The sequence below is a fragment of the Asterias amurensis genome, chromosome 14, assembly GCF_032118995.1.
Source record: "Asterias amurensis chromosome 14, ASM3211899v1".
Taxonomy (NCBI): Eukaryota; Metazoa; Echinodermata; class Asteroidea; order Forcipulatida; family Asteriidae; genus Asterias; species Asterias amurensis.
This window is the reverse complement of record NC_092661.1, coordinates 19,067,885-19,095,605: the sequence shown is the minus strand read 5'-3', so window position 1 is coordinate 19,095,605 and position 27,721 is coordinate 19,067,885. Positions and strand designations below refer to the sequence as shown.

The window sequence follows — 27,721 nt, the reverse complement described above, 5'->3', positions numbered from 1 at the left end:
GTGGGTTTAAACACTTAACAACAATACTGTGTATAGGAAATGAGAATTGAGTCATAAATCTTCGGACGTCCCAACAGTTTAGTACAAGGCTTATCCACAAATGGCTATGAACTTCAGAGGGTAAGAGCGTTATTTGGGTTTGCCTTGACAGGCGCCGATTAGATGCGGGGTCCCTTAAGGTCAAGTTTATTAGGTGGCTCTTAGTTTTAGTTTTCCTTTTTGAACTGTGGGAGGATATGCCATAATCTGCCAAGACGAGGTTTCTTTTTGAATGATGGGAGGGGCAGGAAGGGGGTCAGGTAGGGTCAAGGCTTTTCTAACAATGGGGAGGATGATGACCGATGGGAAAGCAAATTTAAGGAAGGGAAGGATTATGTACCAATCCTGTCTGGTCTAAAGTAAAGACAACAAAAGCCCTTCAAGATTGATGCATGAGTCGACTAAAACCAAACCACAAAGAAAATGAACCCTAATGGTTGGATGCCAAATCATCTCTCTTCCTTAGAATATGTCATCAAATTAAACTCAAGTCTCAGTTTTTGTATGTCTCCCTAACAAAGCAACATTGAAGAGGACAAAATCACCTAAAAAATTGTGTGTGAAAGTTTGCCCCCCAAAACAAGGCTAAAAGTCAAAAGGGGATGTTTGATTAAAATATGTTAGATGAAACATAGGAATTGATATTCCTCTTAAAACAGTCTAGATTGGTAATGTAGGGAAACAGTCAAGATGTTACAAAGGAGGAGTTACAAAGAAATGCAGTACTTGGATTCAAGCTGTTGGAATGGCTCTTTGTTCTACATCTCAGCAACGCAAAAGTGTGTGGATGGGAAGAGGCAGAAAGCTTGGTAATCTTTGTAAGTCACAAACACTTAAAAAGAGGTCAGCATTAACATGGAACACCCCTAAAGATCCAAGATCTGATTCATAAAAAATAAAATCAGCCTATTATCTCATCCATGCATCTTACAGGAATATCAGTGATTCATTGTATCTGAACAAAGTGTAGCCGACTATTTAATTGAAACTATGAAGTGGCCCTATATAGTTGTTAGACCGTGCATAATCCCACCACAAGAGGGCTTTGATTTTCCCACAGCAAATACATGTAAATTCTGGGTTGAGTACTTCTAAAGGTTACCCCTGCTGTGTACTAAATGACTCAGAAATGACAGCTATTCAATCAAATCAGACACCCCACAATGAGCAGACTCAGTAGGAGTTCTCTACCTACCCGACATTACATTCATGTTATTATCATTTATATTAACACAAGTTTAAAGTGATGGTCCGGCAGTGGTAATAACCTACTCAGATAAATGTGCTACAAAGTTCACTTTCATTCAAACTTGGTAGATGTTTTTATCATTAATGTGAGAAATTGTGTTTTAATTTTGTGGAAAGTACTGACTGAATGAATGTCAGAATAGAAGATGCCAGCTGGATGCTTCTAAAACCATGCAAACAGGATTACAAAATGTGACTTCAAATTATTGACCAATTATTTATTGGATAAGTGCTGCAAACAGACAAGGTTAGCAGTTCTTATCCACAATCCGGTCAACCTTTAATGTTTTGCTTTCTAATCTTGTTCTTGTCATCACTATTCTACATTTTGTTCTTTCCTTTAATCCTGCTTTTTCATGCACTATTTCCCTTTATTGATAGCCTCTTCGTACAAATAGTCGGGGACAAAACAGCCCTTTGAGGTTCATTGATTGAGAGTGAATGAATACCTTCTTCAGAATTCTCCTTATTTAAACAAAGGATGACCTTGGGTATTATATATCGCTGGACATGTATCTAGGTCAGGCCAAGGAAGTTAGAATTTTGTTTTGTAAATTATTTCTGCAGAGAATAACCATTGGCGTAGTTGGCAAGGCTCTGAACAACTTTAAGTGGAAATGATGTATGGTACACATCAATGGAGGAGTAGGGGGTGGTACATACTTTCTGACCCACTTTCATCGGGGATACGTGTGCCTTCAAGTTTGAGCGCGCTCAGTCCCGTCAAGGACATTCCGCTGAAACAAGACAACGAGATGAAGATTGCCAAGGTCGCGTAGAAAGAAGGCTATAGGATACAATTGTGTTAGCTATAGAATGAAATGATTCAATCACTCACGTACGTGTTCACACAATTTCTTTTTCCTTGTTAAGCACGCACGCACAAAATTCAGAGATTTTTAGAAAGGCATCGTTGTGGTTCAAAGTCAAAGAATGCATAAATTGACCTATTTGGAGTAAACTGTGACTGTGAGTGGGCACCACTGTAATTCCACCTCACTTAACACGTAAATGGGTGACAGTTCAAAAAGCACTATTAGATCTGGATGACAAAGAAGTTGTTGTTTTAGGGCAGCAGGTACAGTTTTCACCAACGATAATTGAAATCTGCCCCTCCATAGCTAGCTCAGGAAAGGTTATCCCTCATAGCAGGATAAAACATTTGCTTTGTTAAAACTTAACGTTGCCTTGGAGTGAACAGTTTGCAGAAAACAAAAAGGTTAATATTTCTTAAGGAGAGTAGACAGAAGAGCACTACTAGAGTTTGAATGACTCAGCCACAACACAAAGATCATGTGTAGCCCTAATTAAATTATTTTGTAGCGTTTCTTATTTAATTCATTTGATTAGTTGACTCCTTCTTTACTCTCTATTTGTTTTCCACCTATATATTTATTTAATACCTTTTTTCCTTGACGCTCCATGTATCTAGATTTCTAACGCCCTCTATTGATTGGCGTTAAACCGCAGCCATCAGTGGATTTGAAACACCCTGCTGTTGTTTGTTTCAGCATTACACACCCCTGTTGGCATGGATTATTTTTGGTGGGACTAATCATAAGCAAGTGTCCTTGGCCTGAATTGAGACTCATGGCTTGCGGACAATGACTTTAAGTACTCTACATGGGTCTAGTTCAATATCATTGGCCTCTCAGCCATCCAAATATTCTGTTAGGTTTACTGCCAGCACTTTCAAGAAACTTAAACACTGCAGGTTTACTTGAAATATTTTTGATGGTATGTATTTTTTGCCATGTATTTTCTGTGAGCATAGTGGTATACTTTTCAATACTGCATTGTTGGCAAAATAATTTATGTGAGTTTGCAGTACTTTGATCTTTAAAAGGCCTCCTTTGTTTGTGTGAGTTGATCATAAGAATCAGTAGCACATGTTCATTTCTTATTTCCAGTAAAACTGAAATGTATTGGCCTCACTCGTGTTTGTTTGGAGAAAACTAATTAACTTTTAAAGCCATTTTAAAAAGAATCAGTTAGGCCTACTTGTTTCAAAACCAAAGAATTCAATAACAAAGATCCCAAATGTAACTTTGTCAGTAAAAGAAAGTCAAATCACATAAGAATGTAGTCAAGAATGACTGTAATTTATTACTACAATAACAAATCCCAGCAAGAACTCAAGTCATGATCTAACACACGTTCATCATCCCGACTGAGAGAAGTACATGAAAATGTACAAACATTTGTAACATGAAAATAAGACTACTGTTTTTAACAGATCAATTGAAATTTAAGAGAATGTCAGCTAAAGATGTTTTAAAGGAAGACTTTATAAACTAAAAGGAAGAAACCATAAAGATAGTGATCTGTTCGGTTTCATCTTGGGTAATCAAGAAAGATTACAAGATGTTTCTTCTATAAATGGGTAAATTTGAGCTAGCCAATGAATTCAATGTCTCCCTGAAGTGGTGTAATACTGATTAAATGCAGCATTTATTGTATGCGATTGGACATGGCTGGATGCTCTAGAGGTAAATCAAACTAAAACCTATTTTCTGAGAAATGTTTAGGTTTGACGTTGGAAGTTGCTTACCAAATGAGGTCATTATCTATATTTATAACTTACTGCAAAATACACAGTCTGGAAGCATCTATTTCCTGATACAAAACCAGTTCAGTTCTTAAAAAAATTATCCCTAAAATAAATTAAAATAACAATTAACCATTCTTGTATAGCGCATAAACTGTAATAACTAAACATGTCCCTAAGCGCTCTTGTGAGAAGAACACAACAGAATACAAATACAAGATGTGCATTTCTAATTTGATAATGTCCACTGAGTGACAGTGTCAATTTCTTCTTTCCAAATTGTAAGATTTCAAAATAAAGACATTAGAAAATTATCTGATTAGCAAGCATTAATTTCATAGAAGACATCCATAGCTGTTAAAAATCAATGTCATACTTTGCCCGCGGAGTCTGGGTATCCCCATATGCACAAACAAGTTGTTGAGATATGAAACATAAGCTTCAAGGAACTAATTAGCAAAGACTCTCATCTTGTTCCCAGGAGTAACAAATCTCACAAGGAATCTTCTAAATATTGAAATAAGAAATGAAAGTTTTCACAGCACTAATTGATCACTTTTCCTGAGCTGTAAGACTGGTCTGCCACTATAGTGCTAGTCACACAACAGCAGTTTAACTGGGATCCTTGCTTAATTTTAAGTATGGTTGTAAAATGTAGCAAGATAACTTGGACAATAGAACAAATTGGTTTCCTTTTACACAAGGTACATTTTGTTAAATTTTACAACCATGCTACAATTTAGCCAGGGACCCTTGCTAAATTGCTTTCATGTGAAAGGGGCTTTAGTTGCCCTTTAAAATACATTAATTTTCACAGACTGGCAACATCATAGGGTAAAGGTTATGAGAGGCACACAGGTGCTTTGCTGTATAATCAAGACCATATTGACATATTGATGGTGAGTCCATTGGTAGTCTGTTTCACCTTTTAATAGATCCCAGCCCCATCCTGTTTACCAGCTATGTAGTAATGATGATAACCGTTATCTCTGGATATCCTATCCAGGAATAATTGACTGAATATCTTCATGTATCATTATGCCAAGAGGCAGTGCTAATTATGGAGTGCACATCAACCACACTGTTCAGGGACGTGTACAAAACAGCAATTTTAAACAAACTGATTCAATTACATTTCAAATTCACAAAGACTAAACACTAATGAACAATAATTAGTTTGGAATAAAATGGAATACCTTCTCTTTAGTTGATTCTGACTGTTGCTGCGCTTTTTAGGAAAAACATTTAGAACAAAGTATTGACTGTCTCATTTCCTTAATGTGTCTAGGCAACAGAGGGCGACATTATTTCGCGCAATAGCCAATCGGATCACAGGATAGTAACTGATTTCCTACAGAGTACAACTGGAATGAATGACAAACTTCAATGAGGCACAAGTACCTACACAAATACTTACATTTATCATGAAACTAAATATTCATGATTCAAGCGAACAAGGTGCCCAAAATCAGTTGTTTGGCCTTACAACACCATTAAAACATGTTGTTTACAGACTTTTTCAAAGCCGTTCAACTTCATTAAGATCACGAACATACCTACGCAGATTTGTTGTGAACAGTAAAATGATGTGTTTTTGGGGAGTGATCAACTTAATGAATAGATGTGATGAGATGCTTAAAGTTTCACAAACACATCTTGACTATGTTAACAGATGTAACAGAAGACATCTTTAACAAGCTTTGTGTGTTCTTAAATGCCCTGCTCAGTTGCAGCCCACAATCACTTCAAGTCATGGGTTCATAATCCAACTAGACAAGCTGACAGCTGGTAGCTTGACCACCCAACTATGTCCCAGGTCAGCTAGCCAAGACCTGTCCTCAAATGAACTGAACTAAAGTAGGTCAGCCAAGGTCACATTATGGCCTGACTGGACTGGTCAACAAATACACATCCAGTCTGGATGGTCAACACAAAGGCTCGCAATTATGCCTAGGTACAAACCAATTTGACTGTACAGTGGAGCTTTACAGTCACAATTCAGTGGACCCCATACTCTCAATTGACCTACACAAACAACAGCACTGATGAGAGTCAACATCAAGCTATGGTGATGTAAAACATCTTTTGGAAATAAGCTTCCAAACTGTTTTTTAGTGACCCTCTTATTAGCACTGTTGAAAGACAATGTCCAAAATTGTTGCTTTTTGAGAACAACATTTTCACAAAGCCAATGGCCTGCTTCTTGAGAACATTTCACAATGGCCTGCATTGGGTATTAAATGACTCAGTGTGGCTATAATTACCAAACAAACTACTTTCTGTCTAAGGTAATTTAAAGAGAATGGTCAATTGATCTCACATGGTTGGTCACAATGAAGAATGGACAGTTTGATGATTCAGTAACTCGACAAGTCTTAAATACCCGCCCAAATTGATGTGCATTGGTGTAAAGAAAATAAACAAAATATACTCTTTACAGACTCTGAAACAAAAGTCTGGGCCTACATGTTTGTGCGTTTTTTGAAGCGAGGGTGTTTTTAAGGGGAAAAAACACCAATGTTCAGAAAACATTACTGAGGACTTGGTCATTCTCTAGACCATAAATAAAATATTACATTGCCGATTATAAAACAAAGGTGATACCAACATTCAGTATCACTCAACTAGAAAACATTGGGAGATTTTATAGTACAGCAATTTTTCCATACATTTACTACATAATAAATTCATTAATCATTTGCAGGCAGGTGTCCAGGCTGCAGTGAATATACCTGTCAAATTAGGTCACATTTCTTCAGCCTCCATGAGTTTCAGCCTAAGTGAAATTAAAATGAAATTAACGTATGATTTTTCCAGTCTTCATAACATGGGCTTTGTTTGTCTCACTAATAGAGTGACCTTGCTTTTGTTAAAGGGACTATGAAGTCCTTGATAACAGTCAGTTTTTAATATCATAAAAATCAATTTATTTTATATTTCATACAACGTTGGCCCTATCATTGAGAAATTTGTCTCACTGTAATATTTTTCTCTTTAGGATTTTTAAACTGTTTTATATACAATAAAACAAAATTCCAAACACCCATTAACCATCAAAAATTACAATTTGATTGAGGGCATATTTTTTTAAATTGGAAATTTGATGCAATCAAACAGAAAACGTGCATAAAAAACCCAGTGCGGCATCTTTATTGCACAACATCTTGTTTAGGTCATTAAAAAAAAAGACAGGAAAATAAAGTTACTTAGCAAGTGAATAAACACCTTTATTTCTCATTTTTCACATACAATTTCACTAAATTTAATTTGCTTTAATAAGTTAATTGCAAATATGAATGGTTGACAAGTTTGGACTTTACTTCTCCAAAAACAATTAAAATCCAAAGAATTGCTGAAGAACCAACAATGAAATTGAGAAGAAAAACAATTGTTCTTGCAGCTTTAATGTTTTGTGACTTTATTGAGCCCATCAAGTTGTGCATTATGAATAAGTTGAGTATACAAATGCAACAGCCTTGGCTTCATATAACACTGGCCACACATCTTACTGTGAGGCAAACACATCACCAATTGAAGATGAATCTTCCAATTAGCTATTTCTCGGGCACATTTTTCTTGCATATTCCATTTTTTTAAGGGGATTTTCAAAATATTTATATTTTCCGGGGGAGCTTATTAGATTCCAAAGCAGGGTACAAACATCCCGAGAGCTGACATGCAAGAAACATGAAATATATGTCAGAAATTAATCTACACAGGATTCCGCACTGATTATCTATTTCCATGCAGGAATAATCACAAGGAGTTTGACCCAAAAATGTTTAGTATCTAATGCTAATGATACTTTTTGCAAAACATGTTCAATAAATTTGAGTTTACGTCTTTTTTTTCTGAAAACATTTTAATTTTCACAAACAAAAGACAGAAAAAATGCAACCTCCACAATTTAATCTAACAAAATTAGATTCTAGTTCAGTGTTCATAATTCAGTGCCTTTTTCTTGATTATTGAAATCTTTAAATTGATAAAATTCTTGAAAAAGATGTGATTTTTAACCACATCAACAAAGTGAAATTAGTCTGCTTTAAGAACAGTTTAAACAGGGGGAAAGTGTTCAATTTTGTTGATTGCAATTTCGTACAGAAATTGACAAGAGTAAACAAATTTATTAGATTGAAATTGATTGGAAGTCTCCGACTTGAAAACATTTTTGTTTCTTCAATTTGATGCTCAAATTAAGAAAGTATAAATCATTACTTGGACTTGAGGATCTGTAATTTATTGCTGTTGGCCAGCATGGTGAAAGCCCGTTGATCAACATCCAGTACTGGTTGTTACTGTAAAGAAATTATGAATGCACGCCCTTCTGCTGAATTTACACAGGCTATTTCATGAACTCTTCAACTTTCTTCCTGTTAATGAGAAGGCGACTGGGATTCTACAAGATGACATATTCTTTTTCCTCTCATCTGGTTCCCTTCTTCTTTTCTGTTTCCAGAATAGAATTCAAGTTCAGTCAAATGGTGTGAATTGCTCTCTTGTGTCACCACACTGTCAGTTAACCCCCAGCACTGAAAGGTGGTAGGCGGGGCTATGTCAGAGAGGACAAGGGGCCAATAGAGATATGCATAAAAGGCCGGCATCCCATCTGTGCCGTGAGACTGTACTCAGTCGGGGCCTGTCCCTAAACGCCCCGGTCTCATTTGCATTTTTCCTTGAACGTTTCACCTCATGGTGGGCACAGCCTCTTGCTCTGAGTTTAGGCCATGGTTAGGCAGTGTAATCTAGAACACCAGCAACGGTGGATGACCTCCTCTCACAAAGACAGCAGGACCATACCACTCAATTGGCAGGGGTGCTCCCCGTACTTGAACTTGACAAAAGACGGGCGAAAAGTAAACAAAGTAGCATGCAGAGACGCTTATTAAGCCAAGCGGGTAATCAAAGGATCTAACCTGGCAAATGAAAAGAGCTACAAGGACATGGTAACACTGAAAAGCAAGGCTTTATTTTGTTGGTTTTTGGTTCCTATTTTGGAGTTGGTAGAGTCTTTTTGATCAGCAGTCAGTGACCTTAGTAGCTGTCAAGGACTGGCCAGACACCACCTGCGTATGAAACCACAGCGTCTGACTTAAGTCCATATCCACTCCCTCCAACCATGGTCTCCCTCCATACCATATCCACATGGCCCCAGACCATGCACAAAGAAAGGAAAATACACAATCTATCCTAAACCTGATTTGTAACAAATTGTACCCATATTGAAAGTCATTCACCATAAATAATTAGTCCTGATCATTGTGCAACTTTAAAAGTGTCTTAATGACAGATGAATCTTACATTTGTTTCAAATATCGTCCGTATTTTTTGCAAGAAATATTGTTGGCAACACTGGACAACAGATTTCAAGCTCATGAGTCTATCTTTGACAAACCTCTCTTTTCACTGCAAAAAAGTTGGCCTAACCCCTTTTGCTTGTTTGTTATTAAACCCAAAACACAACTTTGAGATATGAAGAGCATCTGAACTAGAAGGGCGGAGAAAAAAATTTTCATCCTGTAATTCTAACTAGTATTTTTGTTTTATGAGGGTATGCCCAAATGAAAGGTAATTAAACTGATTAATGTGTCTGCGTTTTCTACATGCTAAAACAAATGCCAGCAATTTGAAAAATAAAAAGAGATACTTTCACAATCATGCAGTGGGATTCTATACATGTAAGGGTCGAGGTCAGGGGGGATCGTTATCTGCATGTCAAAATAACAGCGTTGGAAATTTTTAAAGCGAACCCTTATATTTTAGCAAAGAATTTTTTTTTTTTAATAACACTAAAGTAGTTACACTTAAAACCAGTGTGTGAATTTAACCATTAAAGCCCAATTTTACTTTAGTTTCCCTATATCTGCTTACACCTTGTTACAGTAGGACTACATCTTACACAGAAAAGATCTAAATTAATTAGGCAGGCACTGTAGACATAATTCACACAGTCAATAATAGTAATCTTTTCAACTCATTTAAAGTAATCGCACAACATCACAACATCGGTAAACAGTATTGTCCAAAGGTCCACACTTCGTGTATCACTACTTATGTATAAAATAACAAACCTGTGAAAATTTAGGCTCAATCGGTCTTTGGAGTCGGGAGAAAATAACGAGAAAACCCACCCTTGTTTCCGCTTGTTCGTCGTGTCATAACATGTGTTTAAATAAATCCGTTATCCTCGATATTGATAATTGTTTAAATGTTTTCTCCAAAAAGTAATGCATTTCGTGGAATAATATTACAAGGAGTCTTTCACCACTACCTTCTGTAAACCCTGTAGGTTATTTGTAATACTGTGAACTTTTAATTTTTGTTCTGTTCAGAAAGTGTCCAATGGCTTTAAACTTGACCACATTGTATTTATAGCTAGGTCAAGTTCATCTCTAGAGCTGTTTTGTTTTGACCAGGCAGAAGGGACGCCAAACAACATGACCTTTACCCCTAATGCTTTCAGACATTGGCTAGGTCATGGCTATTTATAGAAAATGAATGACCCCCAAGTATGGAGTTGTGAATTGATAATGCATACAAAAATATTGGTTTTGAAAGAAATGTGTAGCCTTTGACAGTCAGTACATTACCACTAGGACTGAAAGGACTCTTTATTCAATTTTACTGTGTAGTTCATTGTGTGCATGAGTGAATGCTTTTTTCTGTTATCAACAGCAGTTACATGTATTAGAAGCCAAAGTTCAAAAGGTCGCCAATGAACCTGGTTATACCAGAAAAGGTATATTAATCATTATGAGAAAAAGTTTTCCCATGAGTTTGCAATTTAAAAATATAATTTAAATGTTAACATCAGAGTTTAGGAAAAACAGAAGTAACATGTCTTTTCCTCTTGATTTTCTCAGAAAACAATTAATCTTTCGAGTTCTACATGTCACATGTCATTATAGGGGGGGGGGGCTATATCGCAATAATATTCCTGAAAAATTTGGTGTGACAAGTCCCTTTAAGGTGTCTCTTTATGGTATAGTAGCATTGTTACATTCTCAGTAAAGTTCAACAATATCTCATCTTTTCAAATCAAAATATAAAATGGGTTTTGAAGCATTGCATGGTGAGCACTGAGATATCAGTTTGCTGTAACACCATTGTGTAGAGAGAACTTGTCTTGCCATTTATTTTACTACCAAGGAGTAGATTTCAGAATTCAGGGGGGTTAACTTAGTTCTGAAAAGAACTGACCTGATTATTAACTACTACCTGTGGGATGTAGGAAATCAGCCGGGACTACTACTAGAATGCAATAGGAAAAAAAAATTCATTCCCAAAACCACAACTCGGTAACAAAATCGGGTGGTGACAAGTTGATTTCGCAAAAATGAAATGATGTAAAAACCACACTTAAAGTGCTTCTATTTGATCAGGTTGGTTTGATTCTACCCAAATGATCATTTGTTGGTTTTCCCAGGTTAAGATTTAATATAATGAGGTACACAATGTACAACTAGAAAACTCTCTAAAATACACAAATATTTCAATAACCAATTTAGCGGGCTGTCTTTGTTATGTTTGCAAACACAAGGGCCTGATTAAAATGCATAAAAATGACCAGTTCAGTATTAACTTAATTAAATTGTCCCTAAATTAATAAGGTGTAATTAATTGAGCACGTAATTATGATACAAGTAGGCCTAGCGAACAACATAATAACTGCTTAATTTTAAAAAGTATTTCAACTGTTGTTTATGGATTAACCATGGCTACTGCAGATTATACATTTTGTGGCATTTGTGCAAAGTGTTTTTTGCTTGACTAGGTTTATGTACATAATGTATTGAAATGGCATGAACCATGAACATTACCCTTTTTGTTTGGCAAAGGATCCCTTAGGACTTTGCCACCAATTTTAACACATTATTCCCGCTGCATCAGAGCTACATGTCATTAATGTGCTGTAACATAAATTCCTAATCATAATATACAGCTTGGTTTTTCAAAATTTATTGCTATGAAAGAGAAGTATGTCAAATATTTTAAAGTGTTTTCATTTTTTTCTTCATAATGATATAGAGCGCAAATAATTTTAGTCATAATATGTACATGTTTGTATGTCCAATTATGCATGATTTACAACCCAACACAATTGATGTGTGGAAGGCAAACCACTACTTTGTTTCAATAAAAACGATCTTCAAAGCAAACCTGCCCAAATTAAAACATTCAATAACGAACCTAAGAGTAAAAACCATACACATCAAGTTGATCACAATTAAAGACAACAATTAATGTCAGAAAAATGTTGATATCCTCCAACACAGCTACACATTATTAATTTGTAAAAAAGGAATCCATTTTCTTTTGAGGTGATGTACTCAATAATTGAAATCAGACCTAAACAATGGGCCTCATAATAAAGGCGCTAATGCCTCCCAATATGGGGACATTGATGAGGAGGCATTGTAATCACAGGCAGGATGTTGCCCTTATTATTGTCTGCCGCCACCAGCTACAAAGACACTTCTCATGGGAAGGTTGGGTTTAAATGTTGAGAACTTGTCATGGTCAAGACTGGGGACTGTGAGGAAGTCTCATCAAAAGACCGAGTGAGAATCCCCACGCCCTTTGCATTGGGTCACAATTGGGTTCACATGATCAAATCATTAGGCTACTGACTGAAACTCTTCAGCATATAGTATCCTACATAAATTATGACAATTCTTGGTACCGGTCACTGATGAAATCAACAGTGATTGTCCTGGGACAATCTGTGGAAAGAAACCATTATTGCTAGTGGATCGGGAGTGTAGTATTACATTACGATAATAAAAACTACTCTAAAATAAAATGTATCAGAATGGGTGTTTATCATGGGAATATAACTCAATGCTAATGTTTCTTTAAAAAAAAATAAGATTTCAGTTAAATGCAAAATTTGTTGAAAAGATCCGAGGAAATGTTTTGAATGTCTTGTGTAAAATTACACAAGGATGGTTATTAAGTTTGTACCTTTCAAAGAAAACAAGGGTTTAGTTTGTAAGATTTCATTGCAAGTTCTCTTGAACAATTAATTTTCTTAGTATAGTGTACTTCCTTTAATATGACTACACAAGATTTAATTTATTTGCATTTCTTCTGTCCGGCTTCAAGTTCTGTTTATAACCAGCAGACAATATTGCATTTACTCGGTCCTTGAAGAGGAATCAAGTCTGAATTAACATTAGAGTTTCCATTTATCAAGATGAAGCCTCGGTGAACAGGCAGGTTACGTTGCACAGTATTTTACAATTCCTTTCAAGTACGTATCAGCAACTATTCAAAGTCTTTGAATTTGTTTCTTTCGCTCAAGTTTTACCGTCAGACAATCTAGCATTAATTTGGCCCCAGAAGAGTTCAAATTCAGCCGAACGTCGATAGTTCTCTTCACAACAAGGTCACCAGTGATGCACTACTACCAGCCCCAAGGTTGCAATCAAAATTGATATAATAAACAATTCAAGCAGACAAAATGTGCCTTTAGAGATTGGGACCTCAGCGGGTTTTTTTTCTTTCCACCTTGGAATTTCTTCCGCTTGACTCCAAGGCCGTTCATCTCGCTGATATCGCCGCGCCGCCGCCGTGGCTTTGAACTGGCAAAAGTACAGCGCGTGAAGGGTCGTGGACAGTGGGTGGCAGGCTTTAAGCTGACAGATGTATGGCTCAGTCCGGGAAGGGATTGTGCAACGACGCGCACTGGCTCATCCACGAAGGAAAAAAGAGGCTATTGGTGATGATACTGTGGGATTAAACCAATATGCAATGCATTCTTGCTTTAGTACACGTCAGGTAATCATTACGCGGCGGAAAGGTACAGCCTCCAATCAATATTCAGCATGCTGATCCAGTTTCTCAGCAGGCAATGACCCAAATAGATAAAAAGTACAGCGTTAAGGGTGCAAGGATGGGGGCGGACTGTGTCACTCACACCAACTCTCTACTTATTCTATCTCTGTCTCAGAAGGGTGGCAACCAATTACATTTTTCAAAACAAACATGGTTTGATTTGAGACAATTAGCTCTAGAGCCTTACAATACAGGGCATTTCCATTGCTTCGCTTTATTTGTTTTGCCCTCTCATCACACTTTGGATAACTGTTTTTAAAAAATCAACCTCTGACACTTTTAATATAAAAATAAAGTGCTCATTCTAACCAAATTAAATAATAGCTTAGCAAATCACCAGATTACCAGCTGAATTTTAAAACGTAGATGCGACATTCAGAAGCAGCACTTCAGAAAGCGTTGTGACTTGCCTAATTACTTGAAGTGGTATGAAATGTTTGAATAACAACAGCTTGAATCTCTGTTGTTTATATCATGGATTGTTTTGCATTTACTTAGACAAGTATAAAATCACCTTATAAAATTTCCAAGATGCAGACAAGTGTCGTGTACGTGTGCTACGTACATGTTTTATTTTGTTATGAGGTTTACCCAGAATATAATTATAAACTAAGGGTAATGTACACAAAAATGTACATGTAGAGTGTCTGGACATGTTCTGAAGTAAAGATTTACCACAAGAGGTTCTCCCAGCACATATCAATGTCAAATTTTCACTCACAAAGTTGAAATACAACAACAGAAGTGTTATCTTCACTGTAATACCTTTTCTTTTCCCAGTTTGTTAAATAATTGCTTTATACATGCATGCAGTCTGTTTCTATAAATTAGTTTTTTCTCCCAACTACATGAAGTGCCTGGTGGCATTCTCAAATTAATATGGCAACAATTTTTTTTACTTTTTTATATTTTATTCAACCTGGCTTCATGTGGCGCATGTTCATCAATTTTTACATGTTCCCTATAATATGTTCCCTTGTCAAAGAAAGATAAATGTGATTAATTTGTGTCTGTTTAATTAAGGTTTGAACTACACTTAAGAGAAGTAATCATCTATAAGTACACTCAATTAAGTTTTTTTGAGATAGGGCAGACACTATGCTACAACACTGTAAGGTTTGGGTAAATTTGTGTGTATGCACCAAACCAAACAGTACACTCATATCATGTCTGCCATACTTCATAAAGGCTTATTATTTGGGATCCAAAAATAAAAATGTACAATGGGTATAAATAAAAGAGTTTAACAGTTTTACTGGTACTGCAACTGGAGAGGATATAAAACCTATCTTTAAAGTTGTGTGTGGTTAATTCCTTCAGAAATATCTGGTGTTAATAGCAAACTTAATAGAGAGAAGTATTTTTAAATGTATTGTAGTGCATAGTGAAAAGTGACCTGCAGTCTTGAATTCAGAGAGATGCCTTCAAAAAACTATTTAAAAAAAGCTAAGTTGGTTTAATTGGACTTTGCATGTTCAGGCATTTAAAGCAGGGATTTCTCCTTGTGTTCATAACACTAACTAACTTGTTAAAGTAGGCTGTGAAATCATCAAAACAATAGGGCTACAAAATGATGAATAATTCTCATAAATCGTGTCTAGGACTTCAGCTAAAAAAAACTTGCCTTTTGAATAAAAAATTTAAATATGATGTTGGGCAGAAAGTTCTCAGTTTGATTATTTCTATTCCCACAGAAAGAAAACAGGCAAGGTATTAAGGAGGGGAGGGGGGGGGGGTGTTGCAGGAAGGAACCTTGGATGGTGTGATTATCTGATCCCAGCATGAATGACATTTATTCCTCCTCATTTCACTCAAGACTGTTTTCATCTTAGGCAGGTATTGTTTTGTGTCTAAAGTACGTCTGTGCTAACTACTAAGATATCTCCTGTAACTGACGGGCTAAATGAAGCTTAAAGCTCAGTGTTCTGTTTATAAGGAGACCTAATGGCGGTGAGCTCTGTCTCAATCAAAAATCAATACAAACGTGACTTGAGACGAAGTACACTGACCCCACTCATGTGTACTTTCTTGGGTGAGGGGGGATGGGGGCGAGTGAGTCTTCTGAAACAATGCACATATATTCTAAAGACATCTTAACGAAGAGACATGTAGAGTGGCCGTGCGTAATGTCACTTGGTGAGATCCAAGCATTTCAGCTCAACCAAATACACAGTGATATTGACTTATGGGCAGGGCATTGCACTAACATTGGCCCAGCCCTCCCTTAGGGTATAGGCCTTCATGTAGGCTTGACGTTTAGGCTTGATGTATGGCTTTAAAATGTAATTTTTCAAACATTGTAATATTTTTGGTCTAAATCACTTTTATTTAATGGCATTTTAAGGAATTGTTAATATTGCAATTGCATCTAACAAATCATAATGCAAACGGAACTTATTCTCAGTCATATAGACACACAAACAAAAAACTTAAAAAAGACGGGACTGATTTAAAAGGGCAAAAAGTATCCCAAGGGAGACAAGAAGACTACCCTTGATCTTACCTTTTGTTTACATCCATGCATTCACAAGGAACAAATTATTTCAGTATGGCGCCTGTAAGTAAAAAAAAAGCATTTCCAACAACCTACTTTCTGAAGTTGGCCTTTGTACAAATCATGGCACACAAACACCAAGATCTGCAAGCCCATCCTTGATCCATACCATGTACATGCAGACACTCGCACCACGTTTGGTGTGGATAGCCAATTGAATTACCCAGTCCTTGAACCAATCTTCTGCACTTTCAAAATTGAATCCCTCTGTACAGAGCGAGTGTGAACCTAAGAATAGGTAATGAACTTTAGAAAGAAATGGCCGGGAACAATAGTCCGGTTCTAGCGGCTTCAGAATTACCTCGGGCCGAGGAAGAAAGAGGAAAGAAAGGTTGAGGGTTGACTTTTAAGTGCGAACGTGACTCGGGAAGTTTTTTGTATGGATAGATCTTCATTACAAACAATTAACGATGTCTATGTACAATTAGCAGATAAATAAGGAAGTTTATGCGTCTGTCAAACTCTGAGTTATTGTATGAAGTACATCCCAAGCATAAAAAGTACAAAAACTTCACCATACACTCAATCATTTATTGAAGGACAAATTAACACTTAAACAGAGAGACCAGGCCTGTCAGGTTGTAACACGTAACAAAACAAAACAAAACATTACTCGAACTTTTAAATTATTTTGTTGCATCAGTGCAACAGCATTTAAGTTATGGCAAGATAATATGTGTATCATGCTTATATAATTCTTAAATTGAACAAACAAACCCAAGAAACAAGATTCTAGACATTGTAGCAGTTCTAGCGGCTTCAGAATTACCTCGGGCCAAGGAAGAAAGAGGAAAGAAAGGTTGAGGGTTGACTTTTAAGTGCGAACGTGACTCGGGAAGTTTTTTGTATGGATAGATCTTCATTACAAACAATTAACGATGTCTATGTACAATTGGCAGATAAATAAGGAAGTTTATGCGTCTGTCAAACTCTGAGTTATTGTATGAAGTACATCCCAAGCATAAAAAGTACAAAAACTTCACCATACACTCAATCATTTATTGAAGGACAAATTAACACTTAAACAGAGAGACCAGGCCTGTCAGGTTGTAACACGTAACAAAACAAAACAAAACATTACTCGAACTTTTAAATTATTTTGTTGCATCAGTGCAACAGCATTTAAGTTATGGCAAGATAATATGTGTATCATGCTTATATAATTCTTTAATTGAACAAACAAACCCAAGAAACAAGATTCTAGACATTGTAGCAATCCTCAGCGCACACAATATTGTTGATTCAAAGGTCAAATTCTACCTATTTACATAGTAAATTAATTCATCGGAGAAATTTTATTAAGAAACCTTGGGAAACACTTAGTTTCTTGACCTGATGAAACCATGATGAAACTACATCAGTCCGGCCAAAAAAGGTAAATTTACATAATTCTTCAAATAGATGCTGCATAATTGGAAGCATGTGCTTGGATTTCCTTGAAAAGGAAACACTTGTAATCTCGAGGGACAAAAATACTTTAGTACCAATTTGAATCTCAAAAAGAAGACAAAACAAGGGTCATAAAAACAACCACAGACAAAGTATTCACTTGCTTTTGCACTTTCAAAAATGAGTTGAATGATAAACTCTTCTTTTTTATGATTTTTGTGAATGGATTTGTTCAGGTCAATGATGCTTCTGACCTTCTCATGGAAAGATGACTTAAACATTATTTGACTCGATGAACAGTTTTGATACACCATCGTAACTTCTTAAAGGCAGTGGACACTATTGGTAATTACTCAAAATAATTATCATCATAAAACCTTTCTTGCTAAAAAGTAATGGGGAGAGGTTGATATTATAACAAATTGTGAGGAACGAATTTGATTTCAAGACCTCAAATTTAGAATTTGAGATCTCGAAATTAAGCATCTGGTAGCACACAACTACGTGTGACAGAGGTGTTTTTTTCTTTCACAGTTATCTCGCAACTCTGACGACCAATCAAGCTCAAATTTTCACAGGTTTGTTATTTTATCCATAACGTTGAGATGCACCAAATGAGAAGACTTGTCTTTGAAAATTACCAATAGTGTCCATTGTCTTTAAAAAGCAGTCTACAACATCACAATACACTGGTTTGATCTGTGCTACAATACATAATGTTAAGACTGGTCATACACCCTGCAAATGCTTTGTGCGAAGCAAATTTCTTGCGGCACAATTGGAAGGGGAGCAAGTATTCTCTTCGCAATCGCAGTATGAACCGGTCTTAAGTCACACAAACTACTTGAAGATACTGAAATCGAAGATGAATTCTCCCTATTGCTTGGAAATAATTCATTAATGTTATCAGAATTCTAATTTAAATAATATCATAAATTAGTGAAATTGAAAGTCATCAGAAAGGACTCGTCGTACATGTTTCCTTTTTCGACTTGACCTTTTTGTAACTTTGTATGTTTGTCTTACTGTCTTTCAGTCTGTCAGTCAGACTACAGGAAGAATAACTCAATAATTAAGTTTAAGATGGATTTTCACGAAACTACATCAAAAGAGTTATCATGGGCAAATAGATTTTGGTGAAGATCAGCACATTTGTGTGGATACATGACCATTTTGAAGGACACAGCGCTTTCAGCATCAGTCAAGTCTGTGATTTTCATTCCTTACTGCTCGAGGTGGCAGGGGTATTCACTCAATTGAGTGCTTATCTTGGATTCATTTTTACTATCTAAAGAGGTTGCATTATTGCAAAAATAAAAAAGCTACCATTTAGCTTCTGATAAGCATCCTTAATAATACAACCACTGACATGACTTTAAGTTGATTCAAACTATTTAGACTTTGTGGCGAAACAATCAAACAAATATCCCTAAAGATTGTTTTCAAATCAATATGAATAACCTCCAAGAGGAACGATGTCTCAAAGACTTTCAAGCCATAACTTTTGAGGGCCTTATCTCACATTTTGACACATATACAAAATTGTTAGCAGAAACATATTGGAGCGAATGCGTTTTTATCGTTAGATTTTGATTGATAAAAAGTGAGTGGACATGACCCAACATCTTATAGGCAAATCAATTTCTAGTCCGAATAATGCATTTTGGCACTGTAAATGAAAGTTTTGCAATCCAAATAGCGTTATTATGAGCTGTAATATCACTCACCTGGATTGAAGAGAATCGTCATTTTCAGGTAAGCATACTCCTTATCGTCCAATCCCATCAATTCACATTTACTGAAGAAACACTCCATCATGTGAATGTCCGATTGCGTTGGGATCCCTTGAAGTGCAACCAAGCACCGCAGAAGCATATTTTCGCTTGTGTGCCCATGACAATGGTGGCACGTCTGTTGGTCACCATCGTTGTCAACACCAAAACTAAAGTCTATCTCCTCGGTTTCAAAGTGGAATTTGTACTGTGTCATCATCAGTACAAGGAGTTCCGCCCAGCAGTGCTGGAAAAGGGTGGTGCGATCATGCGGGCACAGCCGCTGGGTGGAGGGTAAATTCCTAACAAAGTCTACCGTTTTTAGGAGAAGTTGTGCAGCCTGTTGACATATACTTTCTTGGTGTTTCAGCATGATGATGGTCGGTGGGATGAAGGGGTTGCTGCCACGCCGCCACAACGCCTGGTTGACAACTTGTGAGACGGACGTTACGCCGTTGGTGGGATACCTTCTCTCGGTGGGTGTTGACGTGGTGGTGGTAGTGGTGGTCAAGCGATTGGTGGGGCTACCACTGTCTTCACTTTCCATGGCAATGGGCTCGTGTGCAGTCGAGGACAGTAGGCTATAGAGAATGCTACCTTCTTTCATTCTTTCTGGACAATTGCAGGAGGTGATGGGTAATGGTGAAGAGGAATCGGTGGATTGTGTTGTGGATTTACTTTGCATTGGTGCCATCGCCCTTTGATGCACCACCCAGTTAGTCCCTGGAAATATTTTGACCTGAAAAGCAAATAACAGTTTCTGAAATAATCAATCAAAATCACCAACTGAATAGAATGACATAAGAATATCTAGATTATTGTGACAAAATTATTTACCTGCCCATTGGCAAAAAGAACACCTAATGTAGAACAATAAATTATTAAAATGTCATCACATGGGGTATTGTTTTCAGCAATAAGCAACATGCACAAGATTTTTTTAAACCAATTTAACACAAAGAAAGTCAATGAAGTAACTATTTATTTAAATAATGCAAATTTATTGAATGCTGAACAACGCATTCCTTAACTCATTTGAATTAATTAACAAAGTGCTGAACAACGCACCAATTGAGGCGAACGTTTAACAAAAACAAGTGAGTGCTGAACAATGCACTCCTCTATCATTCACTTACATCAGTGAGCTTTCTTCCAGTTTCAATCATGCCATACATGTAGGCCTAGCTTTCCTAACTGTGAAATCCCATGATTTGGAGCGACAATACAGTGCAGATGGTGAAATAATGCATTGCTGAAGCGTGCCTATAAATGTACTACAGAATGTGGATCTTGAAGTAGCAGCAAATTTTGTGTATTGGTTATTATTATCAAAAGATAACTTTTATAATGAAACCAGCCATCGATTTTCACCAAATTCTTCCTAACTTAAGATTAATCTTAGGACTTAGGACGAGTCCAGCCTCACACTGGGCGTGTACATTTAAGATTAATCCTAAGTTATTTCTTGTCCTAACTCGAGATAAGATTAATCCTAGCGTTTTGTGAAATCGGCTGCAGACACTTTAAAATAAGATTATTTCAAGAGCAAAAAGACAAGACAAAAGAGACTTATTTAAATTAACTGGGTTTCCTGTAACCTATGACCTACAGACCTAAACTCCCAGTCCAATGTTTGAGTGATACACTGATAAGTATCAACAATCAATCAAATAAAAACAACAACTACTACTCGGAGGTTTGCATTAAAATGTTTAAATACAATGTTTTGTAAAACTGACGATATTTCAAGAAATATATTCTGGAATAATTATGAAGAATTCACAACATACACATGGCTTCTAATGTAACAAATTCATTCCCCTAGTCACTGCTCAATGAACCAGAACAGCTTGCTAAAATAATGTACAATTATTCTTTGTTTATCAAGGACATATTCGGATAACAATATTGACGCATGGTTAGTTATGCATGATTTCAGTCAGAAATAATAAAGGCAACTACAGTGGAGGTGGCGCCAGAACTTAATCCTTCGCTAAAAAGAAAATCCTTTACTAAAAAGAACCAAATATCTATGAAACAATATCAATAATACACAAATGTTCACAAAAGCCAGGGGACTGAGCTTTTTTCATTAAAAAAATGAATTGTCTCCAAATTAATGAGTCGTTCACTGTGAGGCCTACAAGCCTATTTTACATCTGGAAACAAACAGTGGTCCAATAAAAAAGGGTTTGCAAACTTATGTTATTTAAAGACAGTGGACACTAATGGTAATTGTCAAAGACAAGTCTTCTCACTTGGTGTATCTAAACATATGCATGAAATAACAAACCTGTGAAAATTTGAGCTCAATTGGTCGTCGAAGTTGCGAGATAATAATGAAAGAAAAAACACCCTTGTCACACTAAGTTGTGTGCGTTTAGATGGTTGATTTCGAGACCTCAGGTTCTAAACTTGAGGTCTCGAAATCAAATTCGTGGAAAATTACTTCTTCCTCAAAAACTACGTCACTTCAGTGGGAGCCGTTTCTCACAATGATTTATACTATCAACCTCTCCCCATTACTTGTTACCAATTGAGGTTTTATGCTAATAATCATTTTGAGTAATAACCAATAGTGTCCACTGCCTATAAACAAATATCAATAATGTATATTTGGGAAGGTGCAAAAACATCAAGCTTGGCAAAAAGTACTTGCTGACTGATGGAGCACAAAGATTACAACATTTGTTTTTAGTACACATTTTGCCTTTTTTGCCCAACAAAAAGGCTATAAACACCTTTCTTGAGCCATTCTTAACCTTTAATTTCATCTGTCGAAATAAATACTACACAATGTGTTCCTTTCTAGATCAAAGTAATCCATATTGGAGACTGAATTGAAATTAAAGCTGCAAAAAGGAAACTGCAAAACAGAAGAAAAGGCAACAGTTTTTGCAAAAAGATGTCTTACGCTAATGGATTACAATTACTGTCTAAAAAACTAAAAAAAGTGAAGTATGTTGACAGAAACTTTGTGTACTTTGTAATGAAAGAGTGTAATGTAAAAGAGTGTTTGTGATGTCATTAGCAAGCCCTTCTACGTTCATCAAAAGGACTACATCTGTAAAACCAACAAATTTGTCACGCAATGCTTGTCTCAATCAAATGCTTTAATTCAAAAGAGTATAATTAATAGACCATAAAACAATGACATTAAATTTTCCACAATAACGTGCCTTCATCATACACAAGAGAATAATCAATTGACTGTGCTGTGCAAGTTTTGTGTGAATTTATATTATCACTGATCGTCATTGTTTTCACAAAGTGACGAGTATGTTAAAAATGTCAAAATAGAATTGTATTTAAACATTCTGAATCATAGCCTATTCATCAGTGCTGTAATTCAACCATTTTTCAAGACCTTTGTTTTTTTCAAGAATTTTCAAATCGTATACATTGAAATACACATTAATGGCATAGTGCCAATGCGCAGTATGAATTTTTTCGCTTTCATGATGTGACAAATCCCTACATGCATTGTTTTGTATACAGCAGCACACTCTGCTAGTGAATCTCGTTCTTTCATGTAAAATTGAAGCATTTAACTTTATTCTATATAATTGTTATTCTGGTAGTAAGCAGCAGTTTGAAAATAAAATTCTCAAAACATGTAATTGTGGCTGTGGGACCAGTTGGACAGACGTATCGTATCAGGAAAATGGTGTTTTTCATGAAAACAAACAAAACAAACTTATGTGGAATATGTTCATCAGCCATTTATCTTCAGAGATTCTACATGAAAATTTACGTGCTGTATTACTTTATATGAAAGGTTGTTATTTTATGGTCAATATCTTGAGATTTTGCATTTGTGAGAAAATTCCCTGGTCCCTTCATTAGAACACTAAAAACAAAACATGGCACAAGGTATGGTTTGCTTCTTGAGAAAAAAATAATAATCTGGTGTTTTTATGTAAAAATGTAAACAATTTAAAGACCAAGTATGCTAGATAAATGAACACCTTCGCTTGAATAAACTGCCTGATTGAATAGAGTAACCAGACCCTCTCTTCACTGGTACCATTATTGACCGAATAACACATGAGTATTAAACCCAATGATATCATTGATGTGACCTTGGTGGTCAAGGAATGAATTGATTTCCAGTAATTTGGTCAATACCTAGAAGGCATAACCACTTACTACAAGCCACAGATCAACACTCTGCAATGTCTGTGGGTGGAATGTTACATAACGGTATTTAACATAGCTAAATCACTACTTAAGTTGATAAGTCCCCACCACTTTGCCTCACTGACCAACCCTGGATTGACCAAAGCTTTACTCCTAAGCATTTTCTTAATGTGTTTTATCAAGAAATGTGCTCTAAAACAAATTAAGGACATTTCACGGGTGACTTTTTAAAAATAAATCTTAACAATATTAATAGTTTACTTTCTATTATGCATAGCAAAACTGTAAAAAATATTTAGATTAGCACAATAAATACTTTTTTTTTTCAATGTTTGTATTTATTTTTTATGCAAATTTCTTCATTCTCAATACAAACGCTGTCTGTCTACAGGTTGTATGCAACATTCTCTGTCTGCAAAGCACATCAATTTTCCACCAGCTTCTTCGAATTCTTAAACAACGTTACACATATATGTATATTTAAGCTTTCAAAGATTGCTACAGGGAAGTATGAACAGTAACTTGGGATTCCTTATTATGCTCACAATAATTTGCTTCATGATTTTGGATTCTGCAGAATAATGCTTGGTTTTCAATCACTGACACACAGTTTCTAAAATGCTGCAAATTCATTCATCAAACTTTCTTCTTTTTTGTTTACATACTCAGTTAATACTTCCTGCGAATGCAAATGCGATAAGAATGTTGACGTCCCATCAGTTGAAATGTGCTCAATTTCTGCGAAACATTCGCAGCGAAGATAAAGAGCTGTGGCGTCAAAATTTGCTTTGCATTCGTAGAAAGTATGAACCAGTGTTGATAAAAAAAAACTTCAGAAAATTACAAATATTTAACTAGTGTGCATCTTTCACTTTATGTTCAAGATTTCTGTTTCATTTTGTCAAATTCTGTGATCTTTAATTAGTATGTCTACAGCCTCTTCATGTCTGAACCTTCAAAAAATAAACAACGCGCCTGCAAACATGTAACATGTTATAATGCATTAATTAACTGAATCCTTGGTTAGAGCTTTTAGTAATAATTAATGAAGGGAAATTTATGAAGATAGTACATAGACAGCTCCAACGGTTAATTTTGTGTTCGTTCAGTATGTGGGCGAAGGTATAGAGGTACAACGGGTATTTTGTGTTCAGTCGGTATGTGGATGAAGGTATAGGTTCTCCAACTATATTGTTCATTATATTATAATTAGTACACCCACTGGTTCTTAAAATAGGAATAATTTCAGGTCTATTTTTAAATTTACAAGAACAATACGATAATGTATAATAGCTACAGCTTTCGAAGTATAGAACACAATTACTTCCATTCCAAAACATGCGTCCATTTGATCTTTCTCGGAAACTTAAATCATACATATCTTGTTGTGTGTTGTTTATAAGAACTTAGGGTTTATAACAGGATTTTAAAGGGTGTCAGGCCGTAAGTGTAAAAAAAAAGTATTTTGTAGTGCATGCTTGCAAGCACATGTTCCAGTCAACAATGACACTTTAAATATTTTGAGATTGCACATGTGTTGTACGCATAGTAGGGGCCTCTTTTTTTCTTTCTTCTTTTTTTCATCTCTTTTACTAATAAAATTGAGTGCTGGGACCGAGGTGTCTATAGTAAAAAGTTCAAAATAGATTCTGCATTTTCCCTTGCATTGAGTAAGAGTCTTGACACAACACCAAATACACCATGAAATTTTAAAGTTTGGCTTCAAGGAAACACACTCCGTCATATACGGGGAATTAATAAGGAAGGAGAAAAATGGGGTCGCAATATTTTACAAAGCGAGAATCAGTAGAACACAGAGTTCATGAACATTGAACGTCCGAGGAATTTTCTTTAATTTTGCAAAAACTTCCCTACTTTTTACAAACAAACATATGTATTTTTCATTTCCGCAAAAATCCCAAGTGCAAATTCAACGTGAACACAACACAACACAACAACTGGACTTCATTTCGGCGTGAGAACACAGAGAAAGGGGTGAACCTGAACGAAATGCCAAACAATTGGCCGAGCGACAGCCCAGCGCACAGCACCCCGAGTGCAATGGCTTTCACACGGCATCATGCTGTACTCCGAGCCCGTGTCATTGGCCTTCGTTTTACGTGAATGCGTTTACCGCGCACACAGACTATCACAAACTCACACACTTTACCCGAAAAGTGGTCTACAATTTCTTCAGTTTCTACAACAACTATAAACTTGTTAAATATGTATACATACCCAGTACAGTCTATGTACCTTTCGTATCAAACGTTTTGTAGTAAGCAGTCCCAGCTGAGGTGGAAAAGGAGTATAAAATGCTGAGTTTCCCGGCCGAAAAATTCCAGGTTCGGTGATTCGAATGCACACATACGGTTTCTGCTGATACACATGTGCTCACTTTATTATGAATAGAATTGCATGCAGCGCTTGCTTCAAGTTCGTTACCCCTGACCCATTTACCTCCCAACGCTGATTGGTTGAACTTCGCGCTTAATTTCAATAATTTTTCCAGTATGGAAAATGATTGGTTCAAGTTACTGGCAGGTGGATTGTAGTGGGCCCCGCAACCAGCACAAATGTTGGACTCTATGGAAGTATGTGTTTGTGTTTATTGAATTGCTTATGACATATGTGGAAAACTTAGCAAATAGGCCTGGCATATTTGGCGTTTACATTGCAAATGAATGTTAAGCATGGTTCGAGTTCGAGCATGATACCATTTTTCAATCAAGGTCTTTTCCTGATTTGACTTGCCAAATTTGGAAGAAATTGAGGAAGTAAAGAGGTACCGAAATCATTGAAAATTGTAGTTCACTGGCACAGTGCCAATCGTGTGAAGCAACACCCGCCAGTAAAAGCACAGAAATTGTCCCTAGTAATAGTATGAAATATTCGCCTTGTAATAATATGAAATGTGGGATTTGTGAGAATTTCAGCCCTAACTTGCTAAACAGATTACACAAGAAGGTAAAACAACTGATTTAAAGTGACCCACCTGCCATAGATATTGCACTTGCAAGGCACCTACACATCTTCATAACCAGCCCCCCAGTCCCAACCCCTTACACCAACCCAATCTTTCCATACATGTTTAAATCCCAAAACACAATTGAGTAAAATACCCTATTGCTAATGTATTTTTATTTGTTGTTATATGTTTACTATTTAGGCCTATGGGCGTAATTGATATCAGCACGCTCCGAATTTTCTCAGCATTGACCAAAAAGTCTTCCAATGAAATAATACTCCCGATGTGCTGGAATTTTTTGTCGGGTTTGGGGCCTTTTTGTGGGAAATCCATTCGAGAAGGACTTTCATAAACCGGCATTGTTTGTGGTTTTTTTCCCCCTGAATTTCTAAATCATAAGTAGTTTCTTGTCAATCAATTTATTCTCACATCCAAATACATAAAATAAATAAAATAAAAACGATGCCAGAGGGGGCAAGTTAGTCTGGCACCTCTTTGTATGTAGAGTTTCGGTATTCTTCACTGTTATTGTAAAATGGGAGCACGACGCTGGCTATAGAATGTCTGAGCATGTACAGTTCCACTGTGTCAATAAAAGGTAAACATTCAACCCCAAAAGAGGTATTTAAACAACATTATTATTGCTTACAAATTTGAAATGAATGTGCATGTTTATAAGAGGATAGTGTTGATCTTGGATCCAACATCATTTAATTAATTGAAATATTCCCAGAGTTTGATTGTTTATTAAATTTGGATACTGATTCGAAGAAAAAAAAATGTAGGACTTTAGTTTTTATTTCACTGCATAATAATTTTGAAATGACACTTTTCCTCTTCCGGGGTGCGCACAAACCTCGTGTTATTTGCCTCATCATCAGACACGTGACAATTATACGTTACCTCACAACCTCCATCTCTATAACTGAGAGGAGGTGTGTCAAGGACGAATAACAAACCCAACCTATTTGCTATATTTGTACAAGAAGGGTTTGGGTCAGAGAATCGAATCAAAATCACTGCTCCAAGGTCGAATGGGTTTTATATTACTAAGTTGTGTTTACTTGACCGAGAGTGCCTGAAAAGAATCGATTACATGGATCAGGTTGAGTGTCGATTGATCGATTTGAAAAGAATCGAACGATATGAGAGGACATTAGAAGTAACATTCAGGATTCCCTGCAACATGATTATGCTATTTTTGAGAACTGATATCGCGTGACATT

At 36.2% G+C, this 27,721-nt stretch overlaps 1 protein-coding gene across 2 annotated transcripts in view; it reads right to left on the bottom strand.

Moving 5' to 3' along the window:
• LOC139947132 (nuclear receptor subfamily 0 group B member 2-like) overlaps positions 1-25,909 on the bottom strand; it is a 45,232-nt gene extending 19,323 nt beyond the window's left edge. The window contains exons 1-2 of one of the 2 annotated variants that reach the window (XM_071944983.1): positions 25,784-25,909; positions 19,343-20,126 (exon numbers count right to left, since the gene is read on the bottom strand). In XM_071944983.1, the coding sequence (XP_071801084.1) occupies positions 19,343-20,081 (739 nt within the window). In that variant the 5' untranslated portion in view covers positions 20,082-20,126; positions 25,784-25,909. Of the gene's footprint in view, positions 1-19,342; positions 20,127-25,765 lie in introns of both variants that reach the window. The other variant, XM_071944981.1, reaches the window with a different exon arrangement.
• Between the last annotated feature and the right edge of the window lie 1,812 nt (positions 25,910-27,721).